This window comes from Theropithecus gelada, chromosome 1 (assembly GCF_003255815.1).
Source record: "Theropithecus gelada isolate Dixy chromosome 1, Tgel_1.0, whole genome shotgun sequence".
NCBI lineage: Eukaryota > Metazoa > Chordata > Mammalia > Primates > Cercopithecidae > Theropithecus > Theropithecus gelada.
In genome coordinates, this window is record NC_037668.1 from 194,905,230 (window position 1) to 194,919,161 (window position 13,932).

The 13,932-nt window shown below is 44.9% G+C and overlaps 1 protein-coding gene across 2 annotated transcripts in view; it reads right to left on the reverse strand.

The window, feature by feature from the left end:
- PRRX1 (paired related homeobox 1) overlaps positions 1-3,552 on the reverse strand; it is a 75,981-nt gene extending 72,429 nt beyond the window's left edge. For both annotated transcript variants that reach the window (XM_025395459.1, XM_025395468.1), the window contains exon 1: positions 2,190-3,552. In XM_025395459.1, the coding sequence (XP_025251244.1) occupies positions 2,190-2,430 (241 nt within the window). In that variant the 5' untranslated portion in view covers positions 2,431-3,552. The remainder of the gene's footprint in view (positions 1-2,189) is intronic.
- Between the last annotated feature and the right edge of the window lie 10,380 nt (positions 3,553-13,932).

Genomic DNA, 13,932 nt, shown 5'->3' on the forward strand with positions numbered 1-13,932 from the left:
CATAGGGCAAAGCAGCATCTAGTCTCTCCTGCTCCACTCTGGTCTTCTAAGCAGAATTTTCTTCGTGTTCCTGTTTTCTGTTGTGGGTCCAGCCTCTAGTATCGGAACAGTGGTAAATGTCGCAATTAATAAGTCGTCCTGGCAAAACAGAAACGACCAGACGTGCAGAATTGGTGAAGCTGGGGTCTACACCGAATGCTGTTCTCCCTACGTTTTTTTTTTTTTTTTTTTTTTTTGAGACTGAGTCTCACTCTTTCATCCAGGCTGGAGTGCAGTGGCACTATCTCAGCTCACTGCAACCTCCGCTTCCCGGGTTCAAGCGATTTTCCTGCCTCTACCTGCTGAGTAACTGGGATTACATGAGCGCGGCACTACACCCGCCTAATTTTTGTATTTTTAGGAGAGGGGGCTTCACCACGTTGATCAGACTGGTCTCAAACTCCTGACCTTGTGATCTGCCCACCTCGGGGTCCCAAAGTGCTGGGATTACAGGTGTGAGCTACCGCGCCTGGACTCTCCCTACTTTTTTCATTTTTCATTTTCCCTAGTAAAACGTTTAAAAACAATCATAGTATTTCTCAGTGCATTTTGTCAGAACTAAGAGTGCCTATGCAAACACTGAAGTAAGGCTGCGGGTGCCGGCAGCAGAAGCAGCCTCTCAAGAACCCAAACCCTACTTAGAACGTCTCTGTCTCTGCGCCTAGCTCTTTATGCGCAACTTGGGGACACCTGGTTCTTCATTCCTCAGACTTGGCCACCTTTCTCTGGTGTCCAGGCCAGACTTCCTCATTCAGTTCCTGTAGCAGTCTGCTAGTACATTAGGTGGATCGGCCCTAGGCCTATTTTGGCTAAAAACACCCAGGGGCGCCCAGGCCGGAATTAAGGAAGCAGGGTAAAGACCGCGCGCCCTCAGCACACCAGAGGCTCTCTCTGCCGCTTGCTTTAGCGTGGCCCGCTGGGCCACCACTGTGCCCGGGCCCTGTTTCCAGTTGTTTCTATGTCCAGTTTGACTTGTATGTCTATTCTTTGAGAGTCTGAAATAGACAATGTTTTGTGAAAATCATAGAATGCTGGCGGGTCCCCTGGTTCCCAGGTTTCCAAATTTGAAGACAAAATGGTAACCAGCAACTACTGACATAGAAAGTGAACAGCCTCATTTGAGGACTTACAGCTAAGTTCAGACTCTTGCAACCTCGAGGAGAAGAGGGAGTATCTGTACATATCTGGCCACATGTCACCTGGGATGAACAGGGTGACCGGTCTGTTACAGACTTGGGGACATGGGGATACATTTGCAGTCTCTTTTTAAGGCACTAGCGAAGCGAGATTTTCATGGGGCGCGAGGTTGGTCAGTGAGTATGGGGAAGGGAAACTAGACTTTTTTGGACGTTTAAGAGCCAATAGGGAGAGCTCCTCTAAAGTGACTCTGACCTCTGCACTGAAGCCCGCGCCTCCCAGATGCAGCTCGCCTGTGCGGGATCATGCAGGGCTGGATTTCAGGTTTCACCCGTAAAGGACATTCCCTTTGCTTGGCCTGAGTTTTCCAGAGGCAGCCGGGCTTTTGACTCTGCCATTCTCAAACCCATTTGCTGTAGAGGCAACAGCAGGGGGCAGAGAGCAGCTCCAGTGTCTCGGGCCGGGCGTTCTCTCGCGGCCTCCAAGTCGCGCCCGGCCTTACAGTGCCCGCGTGGAGTGTCAAGTCCTGCTCCCTGTGCCTGGTGCCCTCCCACAAGCCGTCATACGCTGCCTGAGAGAAGCCCTTCGAACCCGACTCAGCATCTTTAACCCGCTGCTTTCCCAAACACCGCTGGCTCTCTGAGTTTGCACCCCGCTAAGACCTTTTCCCATCCCAGTCCCGCCGCCCCGCGTGCGGGATGAACCGAGCCGGTGCCTGACCAAAGTAAAGAGAGTCCGCGGCGGACAGAGTCCCTGCCTAAGACCGCAGGGCCTCGGAGTGTCCCCGGACCTTGGAGCCTCTCTCCAGCGTCCTCCTTGGCTATGCCCTCGACCGAGACCCGCTTTTCTCATCTGGTTTCCCCTGTAACTGGCCCTTCCTTTGAAGTCTGCCACCACCTATCCTGGTCCCAGGACCTAGTCTTTCTGGCCGCGGAGGAGCTCTCGCTGCCCTACACCGGTCCCCGCCCTCTGTCCCGGGCACACACCCCCGTGGGCATGCGCCCCTCACTCACTGTCCTGCTGCGGGGTGTCGCTGCCGCTGGTGAGTCCCGGCGACTCCAGCAGGCTCCGGCCAGCCTCACCCACGTTCTCGTCCGCCTGTGCCGCCACCATGTCCCCGGCTTCCTCCAGGTCTAGCAGGTGACTGACGGAGAAGTTCTTTTTCGCCTGCAGAGTGTCGAGGTTGCCCGGGCTGTCCAAGCGGCCGCCCAGCGCCGGTTGCCGCTCCAGAACGTGCCCGTAGCTGGAGGTCATGGTCTCCCCCACCGATCCCACCCACCCCCCTCTCTTCCCGCTCGAATCAACACCAAACGCTGTGGGCGCAAGGGGGGAGAGGAGCCGAGTGGGGAAGAAAGAGGGGGGTAGTGGAGAGAGAGAGAGAGAGAGAGAGAGAGAGAGAGAGAGAGAGAGGAGAGGAAGAGGGAGGGAAGGAGAGGAAGGCCAAAAAAAAAAAAAAGTGGAAAAGAGGGCGGGGGACCCCCTTCTGTAGAGCAGAGCGTTCTGCACCAGCCGCCTTCCACAGCCTTGGTTGCTTTCCTGAGGCCAAGTCCGGGGCGGTCCAAAGAGATAATCCACACTAAAATACAATATTAAAAAGTCACCCTATGTTCAAGTCAGGAGAAAAAAATCCCTTCCAACTCTCCAAAAGTGTCCACACGCACAGACTAAAAATAATAATAAGGGGGAGAAAGGAAAGCGGAGGCCAGCAGGGCGGGGGAGTTAGGCAAACAGAAGAAGAGAGAAGAAGGGGTGGGAGAGAAGAATCAAAGTGAAGGGTTTTTTTCAAAGGTTAAAAAAGTTATTCCCAGGCAAGAGTTCAAGCACCAACAGAAGAAGGCTTGTTCCAGCTTTAAAACATCTTCAAGAAAACGTGTTCCCCCCTCTCTGCACTCCTGTGGATTCTCAGGAGTGACTAAAGTTTCAGGAGGAGAGGGTGATGTCTTGCAGATGTATTAGAGAGCAGGATTCTCACTTTACTTTTTGTAAGGAGTAAAAAAAAAAAAAAAAAAAAAAAATTAAGAATTAAAAAAAAAAGGCTTCAAGAGTCCGAAGGAGGGTGCTGTTGGGTTCCCCCCTTTCCCTTCTCTCTCTCCCCCTCTTCTTGCTGGGCTCCTTTTTCCTTCTCAGTTGGATCAAGAAGCTCTCTGGCACTTCAAAAGGCACAAACTGGCATGCAGAGGAGGCTTTGTAGGGAATACAAGAAAATTGGAGACCCCTGGGAGGGCAGATCTCGACTTAATAGGAGCCTGTAATTACGTGGCAAAGCCTTTGTGCGGTGCCTGACGTTTCACAGACCCCCTTTCTCCATCACAATCTCCTTCTTCCTCCTTTCCCTGGGACCAAAAAACAGTCTGATTAAGAAAACCCCCTTTGCCAACATCAGAGTTAGAGAGAAAGGGAGAGGGAGGGAACAAGAGAGAGGGAGGGAGAGAGGAAGGGAGGGAGGGAGAGAGAGAGGGAAGGAGAGAGAGAGAGAGAGAGAACGAGAGAAGAGAAATGAGAGAGGGAAGAGAGCAAGAGAGCCCCTTTGGATTTCTAAAGGTCTAATTATCATTCCCCTGCAATAATATCACGGGAGAAAAGACAAACTGAAACTCACAGTCACTTCAAACGTGCGGATTATTTTGCTTCGGCATTAACTCCTCCAGATTTGTTTAAGATCCTGTTGGAAAATCTCATTTGCATGTTTTGATAACAGCTGTGGGGAAATTTGGAAAAAGTCCATCACCATCACAATCAAATTTTCTTCTCCTTCTGCCTTCCCCCACCACCTTTAAAACACACACACACACACACACACACACACACACACACACATTTTCTGCTATTCTAACAGTTTTTTTGGGGGGGAGTACAGGGAGAAAGTAAGCATATTAAGGCTATTTTTGGTTCCGTAGAGGGAGCCTATTAAATAATGTAATAAAATAACAAGAGGGATGCTAAAGGAAGCTCTCTTACGCCTCTCGCAAGGACTGAAGGCAGGTTGGGGAGATCTAGAGGGCACCGAGTTTATTTGAGGCTTTCCCAGCCATTAGGAATACCAGGGCTAGGGCAATGAGAAATGTACGTGTTTATTAAGCTGGAGGAAAGGACTCCAAAAATATATTATAATATTTCTCCCTACCCACTGCCAATTTTGTAACTTCTATGGGACGGCCAAGGTTGCTTCCCCAGGCGAGAACGCTAAACCTAGAGGGTCCCGCTGCCCAGATTCCTTGGAGCAGGCAGGAGCACTCACAGAGGCGGGAGTGGGGGAGGCTTCCGTGCGGTTCTGCGTCCGGCCTGGCTGTGGTGACGGGAGGACAGAGAGGGGCGGAGGAACCCCCATTTAAGTTTACGGATAATCCTCTGTCGTCCGTCTGCGGAGCCCTAACTTGACAGAAGACAGAGAGGTGCTGAGCAGTTTTTTCATGACCTGTTGGAATTTGGTAACAGCTTTAACAGTCTCATTAGAAATGAGTTACTATATGACGACTAAGTAAAATATTAAGTGCTTATTTGTGGCGTTTTATGTTCTTTAAACGCGCGCGCACACACACACATGCATCCGTACTCCCGCACTCCCTTGATCGCTAGACTTTTTTTTTTTTTTTTTTCGTCCTATAGCCAAGAGGCTTGACTGGAGAGAAAGAAGGGTACGAGTGTGTGTAAATGGTTTCTGGGCTCCAAACGGCCATAGTTAGCCCAGAACTTCCAGCCCTGATCTGGGAAAAGAACATTTGATGCCATCAAAGGGCTGCAGATTGAAACCAGATGTGCTCGCCTCGGTTCTTTCCATGCATTTAATTAAGGAGCAGGGATGGAGGAGACTTTTTCATCATTAGCCCACCCACTCCCCCCTCCTTTCTGCAGTCCTTCTCCCTCCCCCCAATCTCCCCACCCCCACTCCCATCCCTGGGCCGCTCGAACCCCCGACAGGGAGCCCAGAGCCCTGCCAGCGCCGAACTGTGCGCCGCGCACGTCGCTCGATCTCCCCAGCGGTACCGGCTCTAAGCTGTAAACATCTGTGCGCTTCTGAGCTAGGGTGAAATCGACGCGCGTGGGGGGTGGGCGTGCACGCGGGTGGGCCAGCGCAGAGTGGGAGTGTGTGGGTGCCTTCCGTCGGAATTTCCAACTCAGCTGCCTCCGAGAGCCTAAGCTGAGCGCCGCACGTGCTTGTGCCATCTGCTGTACTGGACGCAATCTAATAGCGCAGAGAGGTTTCCACCGGGCAGTTCGACGTGGGCCGTTTCTCCCTTCCCAGCGGTTTGTCCTTGGAGCGGATCAGCCTCCCCAAAACCTCCCTAGAATTGGAGCAGCTCCTTGCCTCTCCCTCCTTTCGCATTCTCCATCCTCATTTACACACTTGCGTTTTAACGTTGCTGTTTGTCCCCTACACAGACCGAATTGCCCCTCGTAATAAAAGTCTGGGTAAGGGCTGGGGACTTTTGGCATCCCCAAGACACGATGTTCGCCCTGAAGATCCAGCGTCCTCAGTCATTTAGGGGGTCAGCGTCCTCAGATCGCCCTTCCGAGGAAGTTGCCTTATCCGGGTGAATGGTCAATATGGTTGGTGAGTGAGGAATAGCCACAAGCAAGAGTTTATAGATGGGCATCCGGAGGCATACGCAGACGTCTCCGATGATATTCGGAGGGACTGGGCGCTTCTTGAAAATCACCCACTTGTCATTCGTGTTAATATCAACCAATATCACTAATACCAACTAGGATGCTAACGGTTTCAAGAAAAATACCGCACACATTTGCTAATTTATCGACTATATACATAATATTATATAATATACGTAATTTATAATATAAATTTCTATGTGCAGTATTTTCCTCAAATGTCTTTCGAACTGAGAGCTCGAACACCCGCCAATGTGCCGGGCTTGTTAGACCTGTGCAGCGCCGCTCCTGCAGCTCTAGAAGCACAAGGTCGGGGAGCCCACCTCTAGAAAAGGAGGTGGCCTTTGAAGAGTGAGGAACGGAGAGTGTCCTTGAGTCCTTGGAGCTGGAACTCGGGAGCAGAGTCCCAGGGTCCTCAGGGAAAGGGAAGAGCGGCGTCGGGGACTTAGTCGTGGTCCCCCGGGAGCGCGAGGCAAGCAGCAGGGCCCTCTTCCGCCGTTCGGCAGTGCTTTTCTCAGAATTCGGCGGAGGGAGGCCACCAGAGCGCGAAGGCTTGAGGGACTCTTCAACACCGTGAGAGGCTGCTCTTTCCCGGGATATCCCGTAGGCCTCAGCTGCAGGGACCAAGCCCTGGATTCCTCTAGCCCCGACAACACCGCAGGGAGTTGGGAGGCAGGGTGGGCTGCGGGACGCGTTGGGAGAGTCCCCTAGGAAGCAAATCACAAAGGCAAACACCCTGCAGAACTGATCCCCCCCCCCCACTCCCCAACCCCAACTCCCCGGTTTTTCTTGCTTGTTTAAGTCTTTGTGGTTTTTTTTCTTTTCCTTTTTTTCTATTAGCAATTACAAGTGGATTGCATCCACACTCTGATTATGTTTACACTCATTCGTAATTTGTTAAGAGTCTGAATTGTAATTTTAAAATATTGGGATAACCCTACAGGGAAATTCAAGTCAGAGCTGATAATGCGTTCACCTCATAAAGGACAAAAGGCGTGCTTCAGCTGGAGAAGGCGCTCCGGAAACCCTCCTAGCCAGAGCTGATGCTCTCCCAAAGGCACCCATGGACAAGCTGGGAGCTCCTTCCCAGAGCGCCATAGGTCGGTACTCCTAGCCTCTCCTTGACCTCCAGGTTCCAGGTCCTGCTCGCAAGAGGGGTGCAGCAAGGGGGAAACTGATGGACCAAAGTTCTCTGGGCTTGGCTCACGTGGTAGGAACCAGGAGGGCCAAGCACCTTGAGAATTCGAACTACCATCTGGCAGAAAGATGTCAGGAGAGGAGACTTGAGGAAGTTTTGGAGGAGAGCACATACTCATCTCCCAAGCAGGCAGCAGGCTTGGCCTGGCATTTAAAAGGCCCCAGAGAATAGCCTGCTGTTGCCCCTGTAGTTCCTTAATCACTACTTTGCTTTCCCCAAGTGATTTTTGGGGGTGGGAGAGAGAGCTGGAAAAAGAGAATTTCTAACTCAAAATCTCTGAACATGTGTAGGCCTTTCTTTGGCTTTAGCTTTGACTTCCATCCATCAATTATTATTTTTTGAAGTTTGAAGCCCTGCATGATGTAACCAGAAACTTCTCCCTTACGACCCTTCCAGCATCTGAGACCCACTTTCCAACCATGCCTTCTGCCCTACCTCCTTTACAATTTCTGTTTTTGAATTCCTCCCCATGCGTGTGGGAGCAAAGCTGGATCTAGCAGGGAAACTTGCCAATAGATCAGACCAAGGTAGGAGAGAGGTTTGGTTCCCAGCCACGTGCCTTTGGGTGGTCCTATTAATAGTCAGGTTTGGTACTGATTACTGTCTAGGGTTTCCCTGGCACTGAAAGTTGGCAGAACTCTGCCTTATCTGGCTAGCAGAATGTCTCCCACCCTAAGCAATTTCCTTTCTGAGGTGGAAACCAGGGGTGGCATGCCCTGACATGTTAATAAACTAACATGACAATCAGGTGACAGGTCACAGGTTCCATGACACATAAAGAAGACACCACCACTCTCAGGAGAATGACATGCTGTGGGAATGAAAATGCTTTCTTTCTCATGGTTGACAATCTAGGACATATTCATTAGCAATGATACAGGGGAAAAGACAAATGCAAAATGGATTCTGCAGGGTTCCCATATTTTAATGTTTTTAGAAGGAGTCTTTATGTCAGGCCTGAAAGGAACTCTCCTTTATCCTTCCAATTCTGATTCTTGTAATAAAAGTGTTATTTCAGGAGCATTTCTCCTATGCTCTATTCTTTATCCCATAGCCTCATTGAGTTATTTTGAAATTTTATAATAATTAAAGGAAGTCAGACCAAAAATACATTTCCAAGTAATGAGCTGCTAATGGATCTACTCTGTTATAGGCTGGGAAGACCAATATATTCAGGTGGGACCTAGAATAGTTTCATTAAGCCCATCTGCTCCTCAAATCACTGGCTGGACACTGACTTTGCATATACCACTGAGGCAGCTTTAGCTAAAGACATTAGTGACCTGCACATTTACAAATGCAGTAAGTATTCCTCAGGCCTTATTTTGCTAAATGCTTCCGCTATAATTGATAGTGTTGAGCATCTTTTTTTTTTTTTTTTGAGTATTTTTCTCCTGGTCCTCTGTTTCTCTGACCACTTATTTTGGTTTTCATAGTGTATTACTTTTTCTCTGCTCACTCCTTAAATATTTATATTCTCCAGAATTCTGGTCTTCATTTTACTGTCTTTCAACACAAATAGGTTGTTCTTAGAAGATATCTTACTTTTTATGGGTTATGGCTTGGTCTGTTTTACGTTGCTATAAAAGAATACCTGATTGGGAGGCCGAGGTGGGCAGATCACAAGGTCAGGAGATCGAGACCATCCCGGCTAACACGGTGAAACCTTCTCTCTACTAAAAATACAAAATATTAGTCGGGCGTGGTGGCGGCTACCTGTAGTCCCAGCTACTTGGGAGGCTGAGGCAGGAGAATGGCATGAACCTGGGAGGCGGAGCTTGCAGTGAGCCAAGATCGCACCACTGCACTCCAGTCTGGGTGACAGAGTGAGACTCTGTCTCAAATAAATAAATGAATAAATAATAAAAAAGAATACCTGAGACTGGGTTACATAAAAAGAAAAGAGGTTTGTTTAGCTCATGGTTCCGCAGGCTGAGAAGTTCAAGGATAAGAAGTTCAAGTTCAAGTTCTGGCTTCTGGTGAGACCTATTCTGCTGCATCACAATATGGCAGACAGGGTAAAAGGGGAAGTGGACATGTATGAAGAGAGGGAAACCTTAGGGGCATCCCAGCTTATAACTACCCACTCCAATGAGAATCCATTCTCCTGAGAACTAATTCACTCTTGTGAGAACAAGAATGTATTTACTAATGTTGGAAGAGCACTGAACCATTCACTGCCATAACCCAAACACCCCCTACTAGGCCCCACCCCCAACCTGCCCTCACTAGGGATCAAATTTCAACATGAGCTTTGGTGGTAACAAACAAACCATATCCAAACCATAGCAGTTAACTACCACCTGTTTGTCAGTGAGTCCAAAATGTAAACCTTAAGCTTGTCCACCTACTTACTGTCATCTGCTGCAAACTGGGCAAGTTACCACTCCAAGCCTCAGCTTACTCATCACTCAAATAATGCTAATTATGGCACCTACCATATATATTTGTGAAAATTAAATAAGAATGCAGGCAATCAGTTTATCACAGTGCTTAGCATATAGTAAGCTCTGAAGAAAAAAAAAGATAGCTATCTCCTTGCTGGATCTGCACATTTATTGAAGAAACATAAACTTAAACTGTTGCCCCAGTAGTAAACCTAGGAATTATCCCAAATTCCTTCCTCTTTGATGCCACCTCCAGGTCTGCCTAAATTATCTAGCTAGCATCAATCCTGATACAAAATAGCCAATAAATCCGTGTGGAATTGGAACTGAAAATAAAGTAATACTGGAGGAGGTGAATAGGCAACACTATATATGAATATGTAGGTATTACATTTATAGTGTGTTCATATTATATAAACATAACAGTTAGTAGTCCAGGTGTCTTGCCAGATGCTCTCAGAGGAAATATGAGTATACAGGTGCCATACCTTCTCTGTCTTGAGGAACCCAAATCTTACTCACCAGGCAGATTCAGATGTACCACAAATGGCTATTGAGAGGATTAAGAAAGAGAATAAAGGAAAAATGCCTTATCATAGTCAATATTCAACAAATGTTAGTTCCCTTCCTCCACTCTTTACCTTATGCTCAGATTCTTCTGGGCTGCACAGGGTAATAGGAGGCTTAATTCTTGCTATCTTTCTATTTTAGAAAAATCCTTTAAGGATGGGCATAGGCATGTAACTTAGATGCTTAAAACTGGGAATGGCTCTAGGCAAGCAGCAGCACACAGAGCTGTAAGAGAAACCAATGCCAACCCCTCATTCTTTTGCAGGAAGAATTCATGCCTGGTAGGTTTTCTTGTGTCTCACTCTGAGAATTTGAGAACCTGATACTCACCAGATTATTGGCCCTGAACAAGACATCCAAGCTGAGATCCCAGGCTAGGTTGGTGCCTCTGCAAGCTCTTCAACTTTTGGGCCCTGAAGCTCTGTTTCCAGGCCAGGCAGACAAAAGATGGAATCTAACAGTACAAATACAAAATTCTCTGGACCTGGGTAAGTTAGGCTGATTTGAAATGCATAAGGTCCTTCAGCTGACTTTGGTGCTTATTTACAGCATACATAGTGGGTGTGCCACTTTGGATAACATTCCTTGGCTTGCTGCTCCTGTAAATCTGGAACCAAGTACAGCCCACTTCTCTACGTGCTTTCCTCCCCTTCTATGAATCTCTAAGTTTCTAAACGTGTCTCTCTCTTATCTCCCAGATCTCCACTTTTCCTATAATACTAGCTCATAGGTAAACATCCAAGCTGGTCACAACTTCTTTTGTCACTTTATACCTGTTAGGTTAGGTATATAAATTTTACCCTAATTTTTCTTGTTTTTATCTTGTTAAAAATACCTGGATCTGCCTTATTTCAAGTTTTTCTCCACAGTAATTTCACAAAATTTCAGAGACTATTTTTTTCTTTCCTGCCTCAAAGTGATGCTTTGAGATAATGTATATGTGAGGAACTCAATGTAAAAGGTATGACTGTATATAGGACCAGTTACATTTGTCATTACCTCCAGTTGTCATTCTTTCCTGACATTCTTTTCTTGCCTTTATCACTACAGAAAAGAAGTAAGGATTTATACAGTGGAAATAAGAAAACTAACTTTTATTAAAAAGTCTAAAACAATGTGTTATATCAGCACTTTGCAGATCACAAACCTATTATTTCTATATTTTGTTAAGTCACCATTCACCTCTTCATGCAATATATACCTTTGTCTTTCATGAGCCTGGTACCCAGCTCTGCATTTAAAGCACCACAACTACCTATCTCCAGAATACATACTGGAAAAAAAAAAGGAATTCCTTTTGCTACTTACCCTTTTATTCTTTCCTCTTTCCTGATTTGTTCTTTTGAGCATCTTCTGTTCCTTTAAGCCAAAAGTTAGAATTATTTCCTTCAAAATATGAAAAGAGATTTAGTGACCTCTCTAACATTCGTTACTATTGTGTGTCTCAGTCTCCATCAAAAATTGTTACACAGGATCAAAGATATCAACATTTATATTCTATTTTGGACCAAATGACATAAAGTAGTAGTTCACCATTAATCTTTAACCATTACCAGACACTGTATTACATCCTACTTTGTCCCTAACGTAGTGTAAAGACTAGAGGCTGTAGCGGCTTTGAAAGTTTATTCTTTGCTTCTACCTCTTTAAAGAAATTCTGAGCAAGTAACTTAGTTCCTCTGAGTCTCACACTTTGAGTCTCAGAAACTCAAAGTACATCTGAAAAAAAAGTAAGATAATAAGTAAGACCTAACATAGTGCCTGGCAGGTAATAAATACTCAATAAAAGTTAGTTCAGAAATTCATTTGGCAATGATGTAGTAGCTTATAGCAGAAGAGTAGTGCTCCCTCCAAAAGCAACTTAAGAACCTAAAAATATTTATATCTTCCTCACTTCAAATATCAGACACCTGCCAAGGCATTCAAGACTTGAGCAAACCTATATTCCAGACAAGGATGCTCTGAGGTAAGTCAGACTTGTTTTGCTCTGTTGGCCAGGCTGGTCGTAAACTCCCGACCTCAAGTGATCCACCCACCTCAGCCTCCCAAAGTGCTGAAGCGCTGGGATTACAGGCGTGAGCCACCACATCCAGCCTAGAATCATTTTAATGTTTATACAAAATGTCCAATTGATAAAAATAACCAAAAAAGCACCAAAAAATCTAGTATATTAAAAAGTAAGTCCAAGAAAAATAATACACAACAGAAAAAGATGGCCCAGGTTTTGGAAGTAGCAGACATGGACTAAAAAAATAGCTGTAATTAACATAATCAAAGTAATAAATGATAAGATGAGAATTTCACCAGAAAACATGCAACTGTAAGAATTGAATGAAATTTCTAGAACTAAAAAATGCAAAAACTGAACTTAAGAACTCAATAGATGAGTTTATCAGGATATGTGACACAGCTCAAGAGAGAATTAGTGAGCTGGAAAATAAATAGGTCAGAAGAAAAGACTGAAGCAGAGAGCAAAAATAATGAGAAGTATAGAAAAAAAGAAAAGATATATATGATAAGATATAGACATATGGATAATATCTAACATCCATGTAGTTGAATTTCAGAAGAAGGATAAAGAGAGGATAGGGGCAAATTTAAAGAAATTGGATCTGACTGAAATTTGTCCAAAGTTGATGGAAGACATCAAGTCACTCATTCAAGAAGTTCTTTAAACAAGATGAATAAATACAAATAAAAGAAAATGATACCTACATATATCGTAATAAGACTGGTGAGATACAAACAAAACACAAACAACAAAAAGGAAAAAATTTTAAAGGACCAGAGAAATAAGGATATTTTGACCCCAAAGTAGCAAAAGCAAGACTTCAGACTGACTGCTCAACGGAAACAATGAAAGCCAGAGACAATGGGATGACATTGTTTAAGTACTGAAAACAAATAACTGCCCTCCTGAAGTTTTATGCCTAGTGAAAATATCTTTGTTAAAACAAAATGAAGATAGTTTCAGACAAAGTAAAACTTGAGATAATTTGCTACCAGCAAACTCACACTAAACACATCATTCTAAAATGATTTTACTTAGAAACATAGAAATTCAGGAAGAAATAAAGTGCAAAATAAAGGCAAATATGTCAATAAATCTGAATGACTATTGACTGTAAAAATAATAATAACAACAATGTCTTATGGTCTAAATACACAAATTAAAAGACGAGAAACATCATGCTGCTACAGATTGCTACAAGAGTTACTCCTTAAATATAAAGGCAAAGAAAAGTAAAAAGCAAAAGAATGAGAAGAACATTTTGTGAAAAGATTAGCAAAACAAAGAATATGAGTACCAGAAAAGATAAGCTTAAAAGGAAGAAACAATTTTAGAGATGAAAAAAGATATTTAATAACAACAAATAAAGTTATATGAAAACATTACAATTAAACTTTGTATGCATCTATTAGTGTGGCTTCCAAAAATACATATTAAAAATTAGATGAACCAAGAGGAGAAATACACAAAACCATAATTATAGAGAATATTTAATGTCTCTTTCTCCATAACAGAAAACAAACAAACAAACAAACAAAACAAATTAAAAAGAGGGGAGGTCTGAAAAATACTTGGCCTTAGTTGACACATATGGAACACTGAAGTCAACTATGACAAACTATGTATATTTTTTCCAAGTGCATATATAACATTGACCAAAATATTAATGACTATATGCACTGTGGTTTGAATGTTTGTCTCTTTCAAAACTCATATGGAAACTCAGTCCCCGGTGTAACAGTGTTAAGAGATGAGAACTTTCAAACGTGATGGAGCCTTCAAAAGGGTTTTAGGGCTCTGACCTCATCAATGGATTAATAGGTTTGCAGGAGTGGGTTAGTTATCATGAGAGTGGATCTGTTATTAAAGCCAGTTTGGCTGTCTCTAATAAGCTCCCTTGCCATGTGATGCCCTGCAGCACCCTGGGGGCTCTAAAGAAAGTCTCTATCAGTAATAGGGCTCTTACCAGATGTGGCTCCAAG